At 47.4% G+C, this 22,859-nt stretch overlaps 1 protein-coding gene across 1 annotated transcript; it reads left to right on the forward strand.

The window, feature by feature from the left end:
* The first annotated feature begins 1,302 nt into the window (after positions 1 to 1,302).
* LOC133353530 (6-pyruvoyl tetrahydrobiopterin synthase-like) lies at positions 1,303 to 14,807 on the forward strand. The gene is made up of 6 exons (XM_061569842.1): positions 1,303 to 1,525; positions 7,989 to 8,068; positions 10,237 to 10,259; positions 11,526 to 11,582; positions 12,920 to 12,990; positions 13,645 to 14,807. Exons 1-6 carry the CDS (start codon positions 1,440 to 1,442, stop codon positions 13,766 to 13,768), a joined length of 441 nt encoding a protein of 146 aa, XP_061425826.1. The 5' UTR covers positions 1,303 to 1,439; the 3' UTR covers positions 13,769 to 14,807.
* Positions 14,808 to 22,859: the final 8,052 nt, after the last annotated feature.

Genomic DNA, 22,859 nt, shown 5'->3' on the forward strand with positions numbered 1-22,859 from the left:
GTGTGTGAGGAGCGGTGGGTGTAGTGTAACGCTACGCTGCGCTACCAACCCGGCAAACCCAGTTCGATTCCCGCTCACGGCCACCACCGGTGACGATTATTTGAACCTCCCCTAGGTCGACTCTGCCTCAAACGAGTAACTTAACTACTGTAGCGTATTAACATCGCCACTGGGGAGACAAAGGCGGCCGGCCGTGGTAGATACAAGTCCCGGGCGAAGCCGGGTAGTACAGCTAGTCATCAATATAAACTGCCAGCAGAGAAGACCGATTGGGAAATCCCAGCGTCAGACGGCCCCGCCTTCTGGCCTGCAGCAGTGGGTGTGAGTTATCAAACGACAAAGATGTGTTGTGAAAACATGTTTAAAAAAACTTTTTTTTTAAACACGCTTTAATGAAATGTACGCTACTAGTAATGGAAGAACTCCACGACTCCAAGAATAACGTAAGGGACCATGGTCAATTACAGCCAACGTGAGTTAACTGTGGACAATTACCAGACCAAAGCCGAAATATAACATAAAAAAGATTGTTAAAAAATATTTGTATGATATAATATAGTATTGTCATCAGTATGACATAAGTATACCAAGTTTAAAGTCGATAACACATTGTGAAGTGGGTTAAAATTGAGTTACAAGATTTGAGGATACAACAACAGAGTGAGTTAATAGAAAGCGTGTAAAAAATAACAAAAAATAACTATATTTATTGCTCACATTGTCTTTGAGCCACCATCGACCTGAGCACGGGCAAAAGACTGCACGGCCAACTCTAGAGAGGGCTTCAGCAGTGACACCAGAGCAATGCCGCTCATCGGCACAGGACTGAGTACTATAGACCGTGTAGCCTGTAACAGACTGTAGGGGCAAGTCCTGTTAATGAGTAGCACTTGTGAAGGCCGGCACGGCACACACGGGGGTAGGTGGCCAAGCACCACGCCTGGCCGCCTTTGTCTCTCCCAGTGACCATGTTTACACACCCCAACGGGAACAAATTTGAGGCCGAGTCGACCTAGGGAGACTCAGGGACCGGTTGAGAAAAATCGTCGCTGATGTTTGTTTGGTGGTGCGTGAAGCGGGCAAGGAAACTCCTCGTGGTCGCCGCATTTTGTAGTAGCGCAGCGCGATTAGCCGCTACGCGACCGCCTCCCCTCCACGCACATCGACAACAACCCCAACCCACGCTCCACTCCACTCGCTGCTGCTACTGCAGCTGCTGCCTCTACCGGCGGTGGCCGAGCGAGCAACAGATTCGAGGGAGACTTTTGACCCCGAGCCGTCGACGCCGCTCTCGCAACTCGGAGGCGCATGCGCGTGCGGACACCACCGCAGCCACCACGAGTCGGAACCCACAGCACACGGCGTGGAAACCGCACGGACCTCACTCCTCCTCCTCCCTCCGTCCTCCTCGGAGGAGGAAGAGGAAACACTCCTCCGCCATGCAGGCAGCGGCGAGCGAACCGAGAGGAAGAATCGCGCGTGTGACCAGGATAGAGAGCTTTAGCGCCTCGCACAGGCTGCACAGGTGAGCAGCGGCGTGGACAACGGAACGAAGAGGGACCCGCTTTGCTTGCTTATTGTTGTGGCTGTGTTGGTGGGAAATGGCTGCGTCACACGTGGGTTCGCCTGTTGCGTGTGCGCTCACAGTAACCACGTGTCAGCACGCCTCCTGCTGCTGCTACTGCTGCTGTTGTACGCCTTTAGTGTCGTGTGGCCCAGGCAAGGACGGCGGCGATGTGAGCTGCGCGTTGCGTCGGGGGCATTAAGCGGGCCACGTGTGTGGCGACTGGCAGAGCGGGGAGGGCTTTAACCAACGCGCGTGCGTCGTGTGGACGGGGGCAGTGAGCGGGGTTGTGAATGTTGTGGATTTTAACACGTAGGAGTGTGGATGTTGGTCTCCAACACGCAAACCCGGGTGAGCCGTGCTCGTAACCAATTGGTACGTCCCTTCTTCTTATCTGTATAAAGGGACATTTGTGAATGTGTCTGTTCGAAATGTTCAGCGTACTTCCCGACATGCAGCAAACTTGAACTTGAAATTTGGCATGTGGGTACTTTCCAGACTACACAATGCAAAACGTATAAAAAAATAGACTTTTTTTATTTGGGGGGGGGGGTGCGCAATAATGATATATTTTACACGGCAAGTGAGTGGTGACGTCACATTTGTCATATCACCCGCATGCGGCAGCGTCACGCAGTGTGCCTGCTGACGTCACACACTGTGCCTGCCGACGTCACACAGTGTGGCTGATGACGTCACACAGTGTGCCTGATGACGTCACACAGTGTGCCTGATGACGTCACACAGTGTGCCTGATGACGTCACACAGTGTGCCTGATGACGTCCCCCCCCACCCTCCGCGTAGGCCGTGTATTAATCCAAGACAAGAATCCAAGTCTCGGGCGAAGCCGGCTAGTAAAGCTAGTTCTCTATCATACGATCCTTATGGCGGAACCCGCGGTGCCAAATAACACAAAATGTCCGAGGCAATTAAATGTGTGTACTCCACTCCACGACTGGGGTACCAATCAATCCGAAATCAGTGCCACTTCGCACTATCGAAACGCCAAACATCAGCATAACAAAATCCGTTATCGAAAACTTCAACTTTCAATCGTGCATCGTGTACAACTCGTCGAGAGGAGTCGATTGCCGCACCATCAACAGTCTAAAGATGACTGCATCACGGACATTATGCGAGAGCCGAGTACTATGGTACCCCGGCGTATCGCCATAAGGTTAATATGGGGGGTGTGGGGGGGGGGTCGATCGCGTAAATATATAAATGTGTCGTTAAACCCGCCACCACCCGACACAGCCAATTAGTAAGCTTTATCACGAAAACAGACCGTGCCCATTAACGTGACTAGTTCAGCACACACTTTTATATTTCTACTCGATCTAACCCCGCCCCCCCCCCAAAACACCACACAAAGTTATTGATGATATTGATGATATTGGTGATATTGATGATATTGGTCGCAACGCCGACGTGGTACAACCGACGGGGTGTTGGCCGTGCCCGCGGTCATGCACTCGCAGCACGCTCTCTGCCGCTCACTGGCCGTGAAGGGTGATGGGAAATAAATAATAGGCGACGTTTTGGGCAAGCGGCCCTTCGTAGCAGAGGACCCCCCCCCCCCCCTCCTCTGCTATGAATAAAGGATATCGGCGATGATGAATGGCCGTTGCATGAAACGTCGCCTATTTCGCTGTGCACAGCCTATCGTGTGTTGTTTTTTTGTATTGTAACTTTATGACCCGCCCTGAAAAACAAGAGCTTCATAGCTCATCGGATTTCTCCAGGCTAAAGAAATATTGTGATTATGTGGCCTTCAAGGCAGTGTCATTGACGAACTTGTTGAGTTTGGTTTTCGTTATTAGTTTATTTTTGGGGTTGGATGGACGTGGGTTAAATGTCAGCCTTGAACTCTCTAACCCTTCACCACCTGACACGGCCAATCGAGTCACGCGGGCAATCGTGCCGCTTGTGATTTTGTGCCACTGCCAAATCGGCGTCACCAAAGGAGGCTCCTGCTCTAACAAGCCACGCGCACACGGGGGACCAGCCCAAGCTATCGGGGACAATCCATCACGTGACGTTTACCCGTACAGCTTTTGTGACAGCCTCCCCCGCGAGAAGAGATTTGCAACCACGCAGGACGAGGGTGAAATCAACCTAAACTATATTTCCGAAGGTAAACACACACAAAAATCCCCGAGCGAATTGAACGGTGCAGTAAATGAACACCCCACTGCTGCGTGGTGTCTTTCAGTTGATTCCCAGAGTTGGAGTTGTACATCTCTTCGCGGTGGAAGCTCTTTTGTGAACTGAAAGCTTCACCGGCATTTCTGGAGGAACAGGACTGTGTCTTGACCCCCACAGTGCGGCACGTGGAGTGTAGTTGCGGTCCTCGTGTGGCCACGGGGTAGATTGTGCAGGCCAAGTAATAGTCGGTGGGAAGCCCCTGTGCCCTTCTATTATGTGGTTCATGTCTGCATCAGTGGTCTCCATCCTTTTTGGACTCGTGCACCAGTCAACCCTCAACTTGTTTTCGCAGACAACCATGCACCAACATCATTAAACCCCACTCTAGATCGCCGTGTCTGCGGCTGCTCCGTGGTCAACTTCCCACAGCCTTACGGCCCACAGCTTGAGAATGACAGCTCAGGATTGAATCCAAGTTTGAGAGAGTTATGCAATATTCATTGTGCTGTGTTAATATCTCAAAACAGCAAACGCAAGTCATTATTAAAAGTACATAAACAGAGAAACATTGCCTTAAAATGGGTAAAGTATATACAGTAACAGGTGATGATTTCGACATGCCCCTAGTGGCCTAGCACATAGATTACACAAAGTAGCTTCACTTTGTAACCAATTGCAATGTCAATCAAAGCTAAAATATAGATGGCATAATAGTGACAACCCTGGACTAATGATCTGCTCAACATTGGATAAACATCGGTAGCCATGTGTTCTCTGACCAACTGCCAGTGTCGTGCCAACTTCAAGCAAATTATACGATTTATATTGGCCCAAAATACAACCACAATGCATCCAACAATGGCCCGGTTATGCCGGTTGGGTAAGGAGTCATAGAGACGGGAGCACACACTGATATTTCGAGAGAGACGTAGATTTCAACCTGGCCAGAAAGACAAATAGGGCCAACGAAAAACCCATTCCCACCAACCCCCGTAAAGCTCCTTACGAATATAAAACTGCGGCCTCATACAGCCCCACGAATTCACGTTCACCACTGGCCACGTTGACTCCACGTTCCGATTCGGATGTTTTTTATTTCAACTGAAGCAACATTGAAATTCAGCAGCGGCGCCGCAATACAATTATGATCACGCTGTACGTAATCTCCTTTGTCGACCTCACTTGCATCTCCCCCGCCCGTTCAATTCCTCCCCACTTCCCTAAGTAATCCCACTGCCCCCCCCACTCCTCGCCTCATTTTGCCCCCCCCACCCTACTCTAATTAATCCCTCCCCTCAACCCCCCTGATTCCACCCCTTAATATGCCTGCCCTCGATCTCCCTTCTGCCACTCTCCTTATTCAACCCTCTCCGCCTCTGCCATCGCTCCGTGATAGCTCACAATTAAGACTTTTTTTTCTTAAATGTAAACAGATTAACCTCTTCCGTACGCAGTGCCGCAGTAGATTGCCAAACCCTGTAAAGGCGTGGGGTGACCTTGGTAAAGCAGTGGATAGACCTTCGCTAATCGTGATGTTCATTTCAAAATGTCACATTTTACGTACGGTATTGCCGTGGGTTTTGGTGAGCAGACTGGACTTGCAATCCAGAGGTCTCTGGTTTAAATGCCCGGTGCTTGATGCATTGGTAGACACCGCAGTTGATCGGCAGGTCACGTGTGGCGAGTAAAAGTGTGGGTACCTCGTCCACGACATCTAGCCAGCTTGGAATATGTTCACATACCCTATAGAGGGGCTCTCTAGAGCTCTCCCTAGCGGAGGCCCTTCAGGCGACAGTGGCGTGAGCAAGCAGTTACAGGGCGATGTCTGTACATCGCCTTTTTATGACACGACTTTGGCTTGCAATGCGCCGCACAATATTCGCTCGTTCTCGAAGAGACGGAACGACTCGGAGGCGCAAGGAACCCGCTAGGAGCCGGCTACCAACGGCTATCCAAGCTCTGCAGTCCTCAACATATTAAGGCATTATCAGCCTATTCAAGCGTATTCATACAGAAGGAAAAATGGAGACGAGTCCACGTTTTTTCTGTATGGCTTCTTGTCAATCCAGTGTATGATGGCACCTCGATGCCAACAGAGCTCAGCAACGTGTGGCATCCACCAAACAGGCCACGTGCATAGCCACCACCGCCCCGTTGGTGAGGTATAATGCGGTGTGCGATTTCCATTAGACAGAGGTGTTCCATTCTGTATATGGATTACTTTGATTTTGTTTATGGAAAAAGTAATGCAGCTTACTTGATGGAACGGTAGACAGGAAAAGTACGGTAACGAAAGTTGGACTGAAGTGGAAAAAAAAGTCTGATTACCATATGTGGTCATCTTCATTCTACAAGTCAGGCTGCATTGAGAAAAATCACCGTGGTGTCCACTTATGTCATTACGTTCCCTCCATCACGTGAAATATCACCTCCGGGGGGGGGGGGGGGGCTTGTTAGCTCATTTCAGAGTTGGCTTGCCTCGTTTTGAGAATGGAGAGGACAGAAGGAGCACTCTGAATTTAGTAAACTGCTGCCACTGCTTTATGCTTTCACAGTTGTGCTGTACAGCTTTGTCCGGTGTGCGTTTTCGGGGTTTGTATGAACTGTTGTTCAACACGACGCCAGACATTTCGGCTCTCAGCAGTTGTCTTGCTGACTAGGAATCACAATCTTTATTTATCCTGGATAAATCCTAAGATGCCCAGCAGGGTCGGGTCAGAAAGTTAAAAAAAAGTTCTGCTACACGTGTGTGAGTTGAACGGAACCTGATTGATTAGCAGGGCGAGTGTTCCGACGTCAGCACGCACGGCCCCGATTGGCCTTGGCAGTCCCCCCACCACCCCCCAGCAGCCAAGTGGCTGTGACACGGTCACGTCAATTAGTTGGAAATTTCCACCGATCAGTGGAATTCTGCAAAAGCCCCGTATTCTGCAAAGGGCAGAAATAACACAGCCTCTTGAACTGCCTGCGTGCTGCATCTCGCTAGAGGATGAATGGCAAAGGCTTTTTCGCCAAGTTTCTGGACGAAAACTACCGTTAACAAATAAGGCCCATGAGGACAGGAAATGGAAGTCCATGGATAAATAAGCCAATTAATGCTGATGAACCTGTCCAAATTGAATGATTTACTATAAATTGTGAGACTGTGGGAATGGAAATGGATGTTTAGGCTTAGCTATGAGTAGGTAAGAGATAAAGGCACAGCCCTGCAATTTGCTTGCTCATGCCACTGTTGGTGGAAGGGCCTCCACTAGAGGAGTTATTTTGGCTACTATTCTACTATTCTACGCTGGCCAGACATCTGGCAAGAGGTGAGAGAACCCACACTTTTCCACACCACAGCCTGATGTACCCACTTAGACTGCTCCGCAGACAGGACATCAGAACATCATGAAAAAGGTTACAAACGAGATGGTGCTATTCAGTCCATCCAGCTCATTAGTGGCAGTAAATCACAGGAAGCTGGCAGGCAGCCAAAAATTACCAAGCTTTGTGCTCTGCCTATTAGAGGGGTGTGGGAAGGGGGATAGTTTCTATTTATAATCCTAATTGAGCAATTTGACGGTATTTTTCCAATTTTGCCAAATTTGGACCATCACGTCGGCATACAATGGCCTACTCTTAGGAAAGAAAAACAAGGTGGGTATCTTTAACGTCCACTGTGAAGCAGACTGGGCAAATATATATTTATGGTTGTTACATGCAACGCAGTATTAATCAGGACGGCCGCTGGATTCGAACCGCCAACGCAGCTCTCCGCCGGGCAGCGTCCACCATCGCCGCTTTTCACGCGTGACAGAGGCCGGGGCATTGATGAAATTTGCCAATGGTTTCAACTGCCACTCCGGGAGATCAAAACGGTTGAGCTCTGGATTGAAAGCCGTGCGCGAAAACTCTGGCTGTCGCCTGATGACGCTAGTTGTATCTACTGGCGAAACATCGCACTCGAATTGTAAATGTTGTGGGTTAACTCTCCAACACACCGGTGTGCTGTACTAGTAACAAATTGGCACGTTTTGTTTACGTGACAAACCTTACTAATTGGCTGTGTCGGGTGGTGGCGGGTTTATCGACGCATTCATACTTATGCAATCTAACCCAAAAACCTCTGATGGACAAGCCATGCGTGTCAAACGTTGCACCGGCTACGCTACGAATTGCGTGCTTTAGTTTGTATGCCCTTGCTGAGCGACAGCTGTCATATATATCCACAGAGAACGTGTTTTTGTTTTTTTACACTGCAAACCTCTGCTTGTCTGTTCAATCTCACTGCAGCCCACTGCTCTCGGATGAGGAAAACCTCAAAATATTCGGAAAGTGCAACAACCAAAACGGCCATGGCCACAACTATAAAGGTACAGTTGGAGGTTTGGGTTAATTTGCAATGCACATATTTGCCGAGATATTGCTGGGAATTACACTAAATTACACGATAAAGTCTGCAACATCGTGGCAGAGTAATTTTTTTCTTGTTTATGACCCACTTAATATAATTTTTTATAAGAACCTAACAAAATAGCAATTATACTGGATAGAATCTGTTATTAATCACATCAATATTTAGCGCTCGTGGTCTAGGTCTGGCTTGACGGTGTCTTATCAGTCAAAATGTTAACACGTAAATTATACGTATATTTAATATCATAATTACATCTTCTTGGTTCTTTCGGTAAAGTCACGTAGAAGGGAAATAATAAAATAATAAAAATAAAACAAAATAATTCTCACGACGTTTCGGCCACAACGCAAGCAGCCGTCTTCAGACGCTGTCTTTCCGACAGACCTGTTCTTCACCTGAAGACGGCTGCTTGCGTTGTGGCCGAAACGTCGTGAGAATTAATTTATTATGTTTTATTTTTACTATTATTATTATTTCCCTTCTACGTGACTTTACCGAAAGAACCAAGAAGATGAATCCCTGCAGTCACGAAAGCTTTAAATCGAAAATCATGATTACAATTAAATCAATTATCCAAGGGCAGATGATCCAGTTTGCTAATTAACCGTGCTTGCAATTAAAAAGTTTCTACGCGCTCCGGTTTGATTATAGCTGCTCCCCACTCGTCGCTGGCCCATCGCTCGGTGTACCGCATCAACCGATTTCTCGAAAAAGCAATCGAAACAAATAACACATTCTTAACAGATGACACATCCATGCAACACATCTCAGTTTCCTTACATATTCACGTTTTCATCTGGTTCAAGCCTCCCCCCCCCCCCCCCCGTTATCCCAGATGATTGAGATTTGACTATTATCGTGGTTATTATATGCAAAGCCATTTTGGTTTATGCAGATTCTAATTGGTGTGGTGGGGGGGGGGGGGCTTTAAAACCCGAGACCTTTACATCATGAGCTGGAGCCGCCGGCATTATTTACTACCATTAAAACTTCCACGAGCATGTTCACATAACTCACAGTGATACTCCATTGTACAGGTTCCAAAAAACCATGCCACGAAAAGGCATTGAAATTTGCAACCTGTCTGATGGCATATCACACTAGGCTTACACACGAGATGTAAAGCTGATAATAGATTTTTCCCCTTTTTTGGCAACAAAACAGGTGTTAAGATGTTTAAACACCGAACTGAAACCTTTTACAAGGAATCATGTCAGTTTCAAGGACAATGCATATATTATCAGAGTATGTTTTTTTTGCATTCTGACCACAAGCATTGTGGTTAATGCAGACATAGTTCCTTGTTAAAGGTTTCAGTTTGGTGTTGTAACATCTTAACACCTGTTTTGTTGGCAGAAAAAAGTGGAAAACCTGTTATCATATTTTGGTACTGGCAAAGGAGGTCCCATGATGTAGATGTAAATCTGCTTTTGTTTTTTCACCCAGCGCAAAGCACAAATTGTCAACTTGTGTGGCCTAATTCTCTGCTGTTGTAGAATCACACGCAAAAAAACTACAATTAGCCAAGGCCCTTTTAATATTTGTTTCATCTGTGACTTTCCACGATTTTTTCCTGCAAAAACGTGGGAGTGAATTTGCGGTATAACCCCGTGTTACAATACGGTTCCCCATGTTCACCCCCCACACTGCTGTGGATAAGAGCAGCTTGATTGTTTTTCCAACGCAATGAAAATTAGAATATTGCACTGTGAATTTGGAACTTCTTTCGCACCATACGTAGCCAACCGTGCTAATTGGATGTGCATGGGAAGGACAACAAACTTAACACAAAAATCAGTTCTAAAGAAATTGGTTTTACATTTAGATTTTAAAGTACAGAACTCTAGTGAATTCTTAATATCAGAACGAAGACCACATTTATGCAGAGTAACGTTTTTTTTGCCAGAGTGATAGACCAAAAATGTAACAAGTAGTTAAAATACTGTATAAATCCCTCTGCTCAAAATTATTTTTCAGTTAATTAGCATTAAATTTCGATTTAAAGCTTTCGTGACTGCAGGGATTCATATTATTGTTTTTTTCTGGTAAAGTCACGTAGAAGGGAAATAATAAAATAATAATAAATGTTTTTTTTATTTTAATGACCATTGTTTGTTTTTTCAGTTGAAGTCACTGTGCGTGGAAAGGTAAGTGATAACAATACAATAATTTACAGACCTCTTGTCAAATTTCTGCTGGATTGATGCCACGTTGTGAGAGGGATTATTTGTGTGTTTGACCATACTTCACCAAGCTAGTCAATATGGTTTGGTGATGTGGGATGCCCAGGACGGTTCAGATTGTCACTCGCCACTGATGTCAGCCGTGACCAGGAATTGATATCAGAATGCTGTGTTCACAGAACAGTGCGCTAACCACAATGCCACTGCTCTATCCATCACATTCATAGCCGGGCTGCTTTACAGCTCCATGAGCTGTGTGCTTAGCGAACCGCACAGTGGTTGGTGGGCACCTGGGTACTAGTCGGGTATCTTTACCAAGCCGCAGCGACCTGCGTGGTGAAATATGGTCCCGTATCTTTCTCCCAATGACAGTGCAGCCTGCAGCTGATCGAACCATAAGCGTGACGCGTGGTAGATGTACAAGTAAGCGATACATTGCGGGATACCTTGATTTGACAATTGTTACATACAATGCATGGACTCCATCTGATAATTAAATCTGGCGAAAGCAAGATTTGTGGCTATCGCCTGATGAAGCTAGTTTTTAATCACTGGCGAAAGGTCGTATTCGAATTGTAAATGTTGTGGGTTTACTCTCCAACAAACCGGTGTGCTGTGCTTGTAACGAATTGGCACATTTTTTTACGTGACAACCCTTACTAATTTGCTGCGTCGAGTGGTGGCGGGTTTAATGACACATTTATGCACTTTAACCCGAAAACCTGTCATGGATTATATTGGTCGTGAAAGCGAACGTGTTAAATTAAATCCTTGCTGAACTGCTGGCTTCTGTAGTCTGCATCTCCCTTTTCCAGTCTGAGGCCCCTGGTCATGTTTAAGTCCAGGCTCAGGTCTTCCCCGTCGAACTCGGAGAAGTAATTGAAAGAAATACATTTGTAAATAATCGTCATCAATGATGGTGAGGGGGAAAGGGGAGAACTCCAGACTCGTGAAGTACGGCAGCCCTCTGACCTCACGGAGGGAGAGTCTCTGGTCGTGATAGAGGAGGATAATGATGATTTTAAGTCTCTGTGTGAATCAAACATAGATTTTTCGGGTTCAAGAGTTGGATTGGATAGAGTTCCCAGCTCGCATTAAGGCCTGTCAGAACACGTGGCAATGTACAACACTGTGAATGATTTAAGAGCAACCACATGTATATTTTTTTTATTATCATTGACATACATTATTGGCAAGTGCATTCTCATGTTCAGTTTCTCCTTTGTTTAGATTGACCATGCCACCGGAATGGTCATGAACATTGTTGACTTAAAAGAGGCTATGCAAGTGAGTATACTGTAGTCCGGTAATATTTTACACTTTTCTTTTAAATCATCAGCAGTCATTATTCTTTCCACTGCTGGATATGAAGGCCTCTCTACGCCGTCGCCATCCCTCACAGTTGCTCGTGGTGTCGTAGTTACCACGCTGGATTTCCCATCCAGAGGTCGTTGCTTAGAGCATGTCTATTAAACCCCCCTGCACACTCTGCCCCTTGTGGTGGGGTAAAATATGAGTACTCTCACTTCTTCCGAGTCGTCTTGCCAGCGTGGAAGAGTAGGCCAAAAATACCTTCTAGGGGTGCTCTCTCGAACCCTCTATCGTTGGTGCCCCTTCTGCCAGCATTGGTGTGAGCGGGCAGTTGCAGGGCTACCCCTTTTACCTATGTAGTGACATATATAGAGTCACTCTAGTGAAGAGTGGACTGTATGTGTAAAGCCTCTCTCTAACGCCAGAGTGAGTACGGCATGGAAGGGCTCCCTAGGGTGCATAGTCCTGGTGACAGTGAGAGAGAAATCGGCTGAGGACATGACAGTCTGGGTGAACCCGAGAGGGCATGTGAGCGGACGAGGTGGCAAGGGGGGCCCAAAAGGAGGTGAGAGGGACACGTGATGTAGGGCCCAGAGTCTTGGGGAAGGATCTGGAAAGGGGCGTGACCAAGGGTGAAGCCCGGCCACCCCGCGGCTGATAAAGGGTGAGTCCCAAGGCCCCGATCGGGGCTGTCCAGAGGTCGCAAACGGGTTTTAATTCCTTACCCGTACCCGGCCGCACCAGGGTCGCAAACGGGTATCCGTACCCGTACCCGGCCGTACCCGTACCCCTACCCGTACCCGGTTGGGTACGGGTAGGGGTACGGGTATCGGGTACCTGATTGCGACCTCTGGGATGAAGCCATGTTGCAGGCGCGGGTGGGTTGATTCTAGGAACTTGAATTGTGAGAAGAGACAAGACGTTGGGAAATGAGTGACAAACAGTTGCTCACCAGTGACTCACGGTCTACCCGTACCCGGCCGCACCAGGGTCGCAAACGGGTACCCGTACCCGGCCGGGTACGGGTAGCCAGGTATCGGGTAGGGTACGGGTATCGGGTACCCGGTTGCGACCTCTGGGGCTGTCTCTGGGAATGGAACCCGCCGGGCTACGTCTTTGATCTTCGGTCTTCACGCACGGCAACGTGGACCAGCCAGTGTGTTACCTGACCTGGTCCGAGAATATAGTTACCCTGCTGTGTTCAGAATTAACGCGTTGCCTCCAAGTTCGAGTGTGCGCCTCTGTGGAACCCACTACACCTATATAATGGTTTCAGTGTACTAACCCCTGCAATGTTTTTGGCTTGTCTGCAGGAAGCTATAATGAACCCAATGGACCACAAAAATCTGGACAAGGATGTGCCTTATTTTAAAGATGTTCCAAGGTAATGCAATATTCACATTAGCCTTGTAACAGTGTAAGTGCATGCACACGGTATAATATTTTTGCGAGATGGCACAAGTGCTGTTTGTACATTAGCTCTTAAGTAACCATGGATATCAGAAACTGATTAAAGGCCATTTAATGCATGCATGCGTCTACATAAAAGGAATGGATGAAATGAATGTGTTATGTTTCATGCATTCAAATATGGAATACATTATCTTGGTGGCTCTTATTTTAAAACTAGGTGTTTAATAAAACATGGGGTGTTTTTTTTCTTAGTCCTGTAGCTGAGAGATGTGTGCCCTCTGCAGTGCAGTACTTCCCATGTATTGTGACTCGGGTTGCTTCCTCTTGAGGTACAAAAAGCCGGGACATGTCATGCGAAGACGATAGAATATTCCAGTATCAGAAGACGGGAGAGGGACATGTCAACATGTCATCCTGAGTGGTGCATTATTAGGCAACTGACAAAAATGTACATTTTATTGTGCCAGGAAGACGTGTGTGTGTGTATATATATATCTCTCAACACGGCTTCCTCAAAAAGGGGACAATCTTGGAAAAACCAGGACAGGTGGCAACCCTAACTTGTGACACTGCGGTAGTGCCCAGTGGCAGTTTGAACATTTCTCTTCGTGTTTTAAATTGACAGCACGACTGAAAACGTGGCGGTGTTTGTCTGGGAGAACCTGCGGAAGCTTCTGCCGGAGGGCTCCCTCTTTGAGGTGAAAATCCACGAGACCGACAAGAATGTGGTGGTCTATCGCGGCGAATGAGCCGTGTCGTGCCGCAGCCTCGAAGCAACTCTGCAGACGCCGTGACTCCCCCCTGGCCCCCACACTGAGCACACGCACACACACACGCAGCGCACACACGGAGTGTCCTGGCGGGGGATTGCCTGACACGACGGGTTTTCATCCGAGGTTTCCTGGTGCCAGGAGATTGGCCAACCCTCACAGGACAGGTCACATTGCTGTTCACAAGGCCAGCCACAATGAGTCATTCACGACATCAGGAGGGGCTGGAGTGGAATATTAAGTGAGAAGAGCAGACCATGAGGTCAGGGGATCACGGCGCCATGACCCCCCTGACCCCCATACCGAATAAACGCTCGCAGGGTGTATATTCGCCAGCCGGGCGTAATTCCGTATTAACAAGGGTAATAAATAAATGGGCTGTAATCACAGGTAGGCGCACAATTGGCCACGCGGTACAACGAGACCCCGGGTTTTGTAAGTGAGGGTGAAGATTAAATAAAAGCGTGTAAAAAGGGAGCCCGAGGCGATTCCTGAGGCACGGGCGCACGTTAAGAGATAATCGTCCGCAGGTGCGAGCGCGTCCGTGTACCCCGCCTGCGTTAGCGGTAGCTGTGGTGTGCACGGGTGTGTGGTTCAACTCCGTGTGGCTACGAGCCAGCCGCACGAGTATGTCCCGCAGGGCGCCAGCGCGGGGGGCCCGATCACTCGGTCGGCGGGGGCCCGGCTGGAGGGAGCAGAACGGGCGGAAGTCGCGCCCCACCTGCCTAGCGAGGGCGGTGGGGTGGACCTCAGGCCCCACAGCTGCAGCCTGCAATGTCCGAAGCAAAAAAAATGCGCGTGAGCCTCGTTCTTCGCACGATTGTCATTCGCCGAATGATTTTATCGCATGACTTTTAGACGGAGCACTAGGTACGTACAGTCCTGTGATATATTGAAAATGTTGTAATGTGTTTAATTATTTTTTTACACACTTTTATTTAACTAGCTCTGTTTATATTTTTTCAAATCTTTGACGCTTAATGTCTTCGGGTCTACGAAGTCTAAGCGAGCTGACATTTTTATATTCTTGGTTCTTTCGGTAAAGTCACGTAGAAGGGAAATTCAAAATAATAAAAATATTTTTTTAATTTCCCTTCTACGTGACTTTACCAAAAGAACCAAGAAAATGAATCCCTGCAGTCACGAAAGCTTTAAATCGAGAGCTGACATTTTGTACACAGACTTGCTGTCTCACGTGGCAATTCAAGGTTTCATTTTTGTTATTATTTTATTATTAAGGACACAGACCTCTGTGTTATACTTAACACGTATTAGAACACTGATTTGGGGCCTGAAGCCAAATGCTGCGTCAAATCGCCGGCACGATCACCTGCAAACCTTTAGCGTTATGGCTAGAAAGGGCCATTCGGGCAAATTGGAAAGACCACGAAAGCCCCCTTTGTGGAAGCAGTGGCACTGCACCCTTCTTGCCCTTGCGCGAACAGAACATTTAAGCCACAAGCAGCTTAGAGGCAGGGAGCGGGAGCTCGAAAACAGGCGTATGAGAGTTCATGCAAGGGCAATTGTGCATAAAACGTCTTGTTTTTTTTCACCCTCAAATGCTCCTTAATAATAACAATATAGGCCAAAGTGAATGGCTTGAAACCAAAGACTCGGCTCAACATTCAGCAAGCTCAGCTCCACTCGGCAAGGCATAGGTGAACAGTTAAGTAATTTCCATGGAATTCCAAACTGGTATCGCTTCTTTACATAGCAGTCTGCACTTGCTGGCAAGCGGTTAATTTAATCGCCTTTAAATGAGCACATTGACCAGATTGGACCTGCACATCTTTTAATTTGGACACTGCATTAAGAACGATTTCCCAAGGGCATTGGGAAGTGGCCCATTGAACCGCTGCAGACAACAGCGATCTAGGGTACTATTAATGTTGGTAAAAGTATTGTCTGTCACACGGTGGTCCGTGTGCATCCTTTTTAAAGCGATCCGCAGTTCCGGAAAGGTTGGCAACCATTTCCAGAGATGTCTGTCTGCTTGTGTGTCTGACTATAGTTTTCTGGTTAGATTTTTTTTTCTTTTACACCTGATGATGATTGCTTGTGTTGCAATCGAAACGTCGTAGTATGATATTATTTAATTTATTATTTTATCTTTATAGGTGACTTTACCGAAAGAACCAAAGAATAATTCCTGCAGTCACGAAAGCTCCAAAATTGAGATTAAAACCCCTAATGTCTGCGACCCTGTCACGAGTAAGGACATTTATTTGGCAAGAGGAGTTTTCTTATTCTTCAAGCAACTTAGTATTTATTTGCAATAATCGTGAATAATAGGATTATTTTTCAGTGAAACTGCTCTTGTCTGCAACGCCCCTCGCCTTGGATAATATAACACATTCCTGCGGAGGGAGCTGGTAGGAACGTTGGGTTGCTCGGTCAATGGCCTGCAGGGTCAACGGCGGCGTGGTGTATTCCGCAAATATGTCCGACTGTGAGGGCGGGCACAATCCAGCGTGAGTAGGTTAAACGTTGAGTTTTATAAGGGCACCACGGGGTGACCAGCCCCTCCCCACCCAGCCACACCCTCCCCACCCAGCCCCTCCCTGCACGACGGACAGACGGACACAATAATCCCCTGTGGGCTGGTGTAACCAGGAGGTTCCTACCAGGATGAATCGTTGTCATAGTCAACGTTTGTTGCTGTCAGCTGCACAATGGATAACGCGCAGCATACTGGGGAAGTGGACACAGCAGACTCCCACCAGCATGTTTTGAACATTGCACAACGCATCATTTTGCAAAACACATTGAGCAACTCGATGTTACGCCGGCCTTGTCACTCTTCTTAACGGCAAAGTTTGGCAAATGTGCAGTGTTTGTACATCCCTGCTGCAGTCCGCTGTGCTTGCTGCGCCCGGCATGCCCAGCACACATTCGCCACTCTCTGCCCGTGTGTGTGCCGTGTGTGCACATTTCTCGATGCTAACACCACCTGCCAGGCCTTTGCTGGTGTTAGGCACGTGCCCTTTGTACCCGCATGTCAGTGCGTAAGTGTGTGTGTGTGCGTTGGCACATCGTTACATTTCTTTGGGGTGATCTGTTTGGTTTCTTAATGGGAGAGCAGTTTCGATCTTCTTGAATGTTCTGTCTGTCTCTCCCTACTCGCCCCAGATTCAGTGTTTTGCATATATGCACTAAACATGGCCGACGTCACACTAAATACACAAACCAAGGATGTGTTTTCCTTTGGGGCCTAAACACCTAAAAACGCTGTGCTACAACAAACGTGTACAACCCGCATGCCCGCCGACAAGCAGCGCTTTCTTACTAGCAGCATGCAAAACCACGAAAGGAGGGGAGGCATCCAAGCAGGGCAACGTTTGTAAAACGTTGAGCGTGTGCAGACCCCTCGAGAGGAGACTTTGAAAGGGGAAGAAAACAATAACCAGAGCAGAAACAGTCAAACAAGTGACAAATAGCAGAAGGGCAGTGTTTTTGAAAGAAATAGGGAAGAAAGTTAGAACACTTAACGGACGAACCAATTCTTTCATTATATATATAAAACAGAGGAAAGACGGTCACAATCTCGTCTCGCACACTTGGTAAAGCTTCCCTTTAAAGCTTATTAAATTATTCTCACGACCATTGATTCATGCGCACGTGATTGCGAAGCAGATGTGATGGGCCTGAATATGCCTAGACCTGAATTTTGGTTGTCATTTGACAATATTTTGTATGACATGGTGAAAATATGTAATTGTATTCGTGCATTAGGCTGTCATGATCGACCATTATTAAGTATGTCTCAAACAGTGTTATCTTGTCAATGTGACGATACTCTATTTTTCAAAACATATTGGAAAATGTTGACACGTTATGCTCATGTGATTGCTTTAAATAAATTATTATTTAATTATGAATTGAAAAGATCTGTAAAATCACCTTTAAAATGTTATTTATGTCGTAATTATAACGTTTTGTGATTAAATGTGCAATTATGATTAAATGTACGATTAAAAAAATGCTATTATTTCAAGTGGTACCTGTAAACTTTATTTACTGATTTAGCCGGGCGGTGGTGGCTATGCACGTGACCTGTGGTCCAGCCCTGTGGAGGAAGTGAGGTTCGGTGGATCACACGAATGTCTGAAACTCCCTGGACCTCAGGATGAAATGTTAACCTCCGGATGAAAATATGGGTGGGGAGGGAGGGGCTGGATGGGGAGAGGCTGGGTGGGGAGGGGCTGAGTGGGGGGTGGGGCTGGATGTGGAGGGACTGGTCACCCCGTGGTGCCCTTATAAAACTCAACGTTTAACCTACTCACGCCGGTTTGTGCCCGGCCCCACAGTCGGGCATATTTGCGGAATACACCACGCCGCCGTTAACCCTGACCATTGACCGAGCAACCCAACGTTCCTACCAGTGCCCTCCGCAGGAATGTGTTATCCTCGATGGACCAAAATTAGTTCAAAGCATTTTCACTTTTGAACAACATTTCTCTCTCTCCCGCCGAAACAGTCACGTGGGACCATTTTAAGGCACTTCCACAGGACTGAAGAGGGCGGTTCTAAATATTGATGTTTCATTTATGCGTTGCACATTATCGACATTTAAGGATAAATGAGAATATCCCATTCCTTTGCAATAGCCAGCTGGGTTTCATTGGCATTTGCTTGATGGTTAGATAGTACTCAAAGCACTCTTCATCGTGTGCAGTCTTCATTGTTAGGTTTGTTTGTGTTGGAGTTTTTAAATCCTTTATATTAAAGTTCACTTGCTTGCTTACGACCGTGCAAATCTTTCGGTCGTTTTTTAACCCACTTCCCGTGATCCAATCGAGCTGACATTTTGCACACAGACTCGTTGTGCGTGACAATGTATTTTCGTGATATTCCTAAATTTTACACCTTTTAGGAATTTTTTTTTTATATTTAATTACCAATTGCTTAATGGTGGCAGACAATCATCTGACCCATAGGTGGCAGCCATCTCAAGCCAGAGGACGAGAGGACTCTAGCCACCCGTTTCAAAGACCAATGTGGGCTGGGTTGTGGCCCATTGAACACGCATATAAAGGATTTATAGTGAAAACTTTGTTTTTACGGATTCATTTTTTTTAAGTGCGAAGTAAAAAATAAATGTTTTTGTATTCAAGCAGTTTCATGGATTGTAGATTGGAGCTCGATTATTTTAATCAACAATAAGCGTAATTTGCAGCACATTTTGTAATTGGGCCAGTGACTTTGATTCGCACTAAAGCACTATGACTGTGCAGCTATACCCACGAGATTGGGAAAAAATATATAAATATTGAATAAAACTGACGCCATTTGTCATTCTCTTAATGTCTCGTGTATGGTTAAATGACAGCTGGCTGAGTATTTTGTCTTTTTTTACTTCACTTCTCAATTCCTCCGAATAATTGCAACTGGTTTGCATTTATAAGGGCAATATTATTCTTGGGATCTTTCGGTAAAGTCACGTAGATAGGTTCAAATAAAATAAATAAAATAAAACATATAATTTGAACCTATCTACGTGATTCTAGATTTGAAGCTTTCGTGACTGCAAGGATTCATATTTTTAGGTTTTTTCGGTAAAGTCACGTGGGGTAAAACATCAAAATTAATAAAAATTCTATCTACGTGACTTTACCGAAAGACCCAAATAATATGAATTCCTGCAGTCACGAAAGCTTTAAGTCAAGATTTAAGGTCAATACTAATGAGATACTCAACCCAGAAGCGTCAAAATTGTCTTTCGTGTGAAATAATAAATTAGGGGGGGGTGGATGGCGTAGGAGTGTGTGCAGTTGGAACCCCCACATCCCGAGTTAGATTCCTAGCCACGGGCAATGTCTGGTGAGCCAGATGCGGATGCTCGAAGCACGAATTAAACATTTATAAATCTCCCGTGTGCGACTCAGAACGTAATATTTAATGTATGGCTACTCTGCCCGATTCACAAATATGAAGGGAGGCATCTTATCTTACAAGAGCGCCTTAGCGCGAGGTGCTTTGCATCGTTTTCAAAGCGGTAACAAAAACAGTGTGACTTGAGATGGCGTGAGCGTGCAAGGGCCGAGGATTAAGTTGACCGTAACGGAGGACACGTGGGGGGTTCATGGCCAGGGAGGGATGGAAAGGAGTGGAGGGGCGAGGGGAGGAAGGGAGGGAATGGGCAAGAGAGTAAGAGAGCTCCGCTTGGAGAGAGCACACGTGACAGCCACGCACTCCGCGACTCCTGGCGCAATTATCGGACTCGACTGCCTCCACGTGAAATTCCAGTCGCGGCTCTACATCAGCATCAGCCGTACGAAGAAGAGGAAGAGGTGGTGGTGGTTGTGAGTGCTTCCTGCACTGGTCCTGGGTCCACTACCCCCTCTCCACTGCACGCACCCCTTAACCCCGCACCGACTGACGTTGCTCAGTATGTGGTTCAAGCCACAGTGACTAACGGGGGATGTAATATCCCCCACTGTTGGGGCAAGGGCTTAGTGGATCACTCACGGTCGTGAAACTCCAAAACCCCGTTTGCCCAGGAGATGGCAGCAGAGCAGATGGATGGAATCAATCTGTGCGGCGCTTTCGAGTGTGAATTCGTTGCATGCGTGGGCCTTCTCTCGGAGTGCAGTACCCTCTTACCACGTGCCAGACAATCTTCAGTAGACTCTGCCAATCGTTCCCAGCGAAGAAGCGGCCTGAAGAAGTGCTGAGACTTTGGTGAGGATTTTTCGATACGCCAACTTAGCGATGATATTGAAATCAAAACGTATTGATTCCCTACACACGCTGTTCGATACGTGTGTCGTAAGCTTATTAATGATGTGGGGTTTTTTTTGTAAAAAAATATTTAATCGATTGTAGACGCAACGCTACACACCCAGCAGGCCAGTGCTGCTTTCACAGGGTGCTGCATAGCGACAACTGCCACAGAAGGTCCCCTAGGCGAAGACTGCCAAAGGATGCCTGACGTGCACTGCATGGGAGGTGCGATATACATAAGTTGCGAGCGACGATGATGATCGTGATGATGTCGGCGACCTGGAACACTTGTTTCTGAATTCAAAGTCGTATTTTATGTTTTAATGAAGGATGTTTAAACTGTTTCCAACGGTGAAACCAATTTACTAAATGTTTTTCAAAAAGCACCTACGAAAAGTAATCTTGACACTGGGCACATCTGTGTCACCCCGTGTAAATAAATGCGAGGTTTCTTTAAAATATTCATGTTTTTTTTCCTCGTCCTTTTTGCTCAATGATGAGATTTGGTAGAGATTTGGACTCTGAAAGTGACGACATATTTAAGTGGATCATATATATAGCTGTCATTTTAAAATGTGTTTTCCACGTAATATGTCTCTCATCGTGTTTAATGCTGCAATGCACTGTATTCACTGTCAGGAAATAGTGACCACTCTAACGAATATTTATTACCTAGATAGGGTGCAGTGTAGAGTGGCAGCAATGTGGTGAGTGCATAATACCGCGAAACCAGTGACCTGAGCTGAATTCCTGGTCACGGCCAACATCAGTGGCAAATGGTGACTGAACCCAAGCTGCCCCTCCCCCATCTGTCCCTTGTTCAAGAACCCAACCTCACCAAACCCACACTCACCACACCCACACTCACCAAACCCACCCTCACCAAACCCACACCACACCCACACTCACCACACCCACCCTCACCACACCCACACTCACCAAACCCACCCTCACCACACTCACACTCACCACACCCACACTCACCAAACCCACACTCACCAAACCCACACTCACCACACCCACACTCACCACACCCACACTCACCAAACCCACACTCACCAAACCCACACTCACCAAACCCACCCTCACCACACCCACACTCACTACACCCACACTCACCACACCCACCCTCACCACACCCACACTCACCAAACCCACACTCACCACACCCACACTCACCAAACCCACGCTCACCAAACCCACGCTCACCAAACCCACACTCACCAAACCCACACTCACCACACCCACACTCACCACACCCACACTCACCACACTCACCAAACCCACACTCACCAAACCCACCCTCACCACACCCACACTCACCACACTCACCAAACCCACACTCACCACACCCACACTCACTACACCCACAATCACCACACCCACACTCACCACACCCTCGCCACACCCACACTCACCACACCCACACTCACCACCCCCACACCACACCCACACTCACCACCCCCACACCACACGCACGCTCACCAAACCCACACACACCACACTCACGCTCACCAAACCCACGCTCGCAGAAGGGTGGTGATGGATTGGCATTCACCTCATGCCACCTATCGGTTCCACACCGGGCACACGGATGATCCAGTGAACCGCAATCTCCGCCCCGCTGTTTGAGGAGTGTCGCGCGACTCTGCACGTCGCTGGACCTTTCATTCAATGTTCAGGGTCTGTCGGCTGCCACGCGAAGCCCACACCGTGTCAACCCACACGGGTTACCCCGTATTCTTGTTCATGGAAATCGAGTTTGCAAGTCCATACGGCGTACAGCCGTTTCAATACGGGCAAAACCCTTTTATTGTCTATCTGTTTGTGTTTCTCCCTTGTGATCAGGGCCGGATTAAGGTGTAATATGAGGATATAGCCGGCTCACTGACGTATCACAACTCGTCATGGTGATTGGCTCTGCTGGTCCTGGTTTACAGCCAATGGGGGGAAGCCTGGGGGCATGGCCCTGACGTGATGGAAAGGTGACAGCTATAAGGATTGGTTCTGCTGGCTTTGGCCACAGCCAATGGGGAGATGAGTCAGGGGCGTGGTCCCGGGAGCTGACGAGGGAGCCTGGAAGATTCGATGCAGGCTAACGAGGATTGGCGGAAACGTACCACGTGACCCGGGTATTAAATAGGGGTAGAGACGAACGACACGTGGTCAGAACGGGAACGAACAGAGGAAGGGGGCCACGCGGGAGCGGGGCTCCGAGTTGCCACGTGGCAATGCGTCTCTCTCTGTCTATCTGTCCCTCTCACGCTGCCTGTCAGCAGTGTGAAGTAACTGTAACATAAGTTGAATAAAAGACGGATTCCAGAAGTCGTCTCAACGAGCTTAATTA

The sequence above is a fragment of the Lethenteron reissneri genome, chromosome 44 (assembly GCF_015708825.2).
Source record: "Lethenteron reissneri isolate LAM-NWPU_2019-01 chromosome 44, ASM1570882v1, whole genome shotgun sequence".
Lineage (NCBI taxonomy): Eukaryota > Metazoa > Chordata > Hyperoartia > Petromyzontiformes > Petromyzontidae > Lethenteron > Lethenteron reissneri.

Bases quoted from the DNA above. Each gene is read 5' to 3' on its own strand.
- LOC133353530 (XM_061569842.1), top strand. From the start codon at position 1,440: ATGCAGGCAGCGGCGAGCGAACCGAGAGGAAGAATCGCGCGTGTGACC. The intron at 1,526-7,988 runs GTGAGCAGCGGC...ATCTCACTGCAG, and splicing joins GCCTCGCACAGGCTGCACAG to CCCACTGCTCTCGGATGAGG. The intron at 10,260-11,525 runs GTAAGTGATAAC...TCCTTTGTTTAG, and splicing joins AAGTCACTGTGCGTGGAAAG to ATTGACCATGCCACCGGAAT.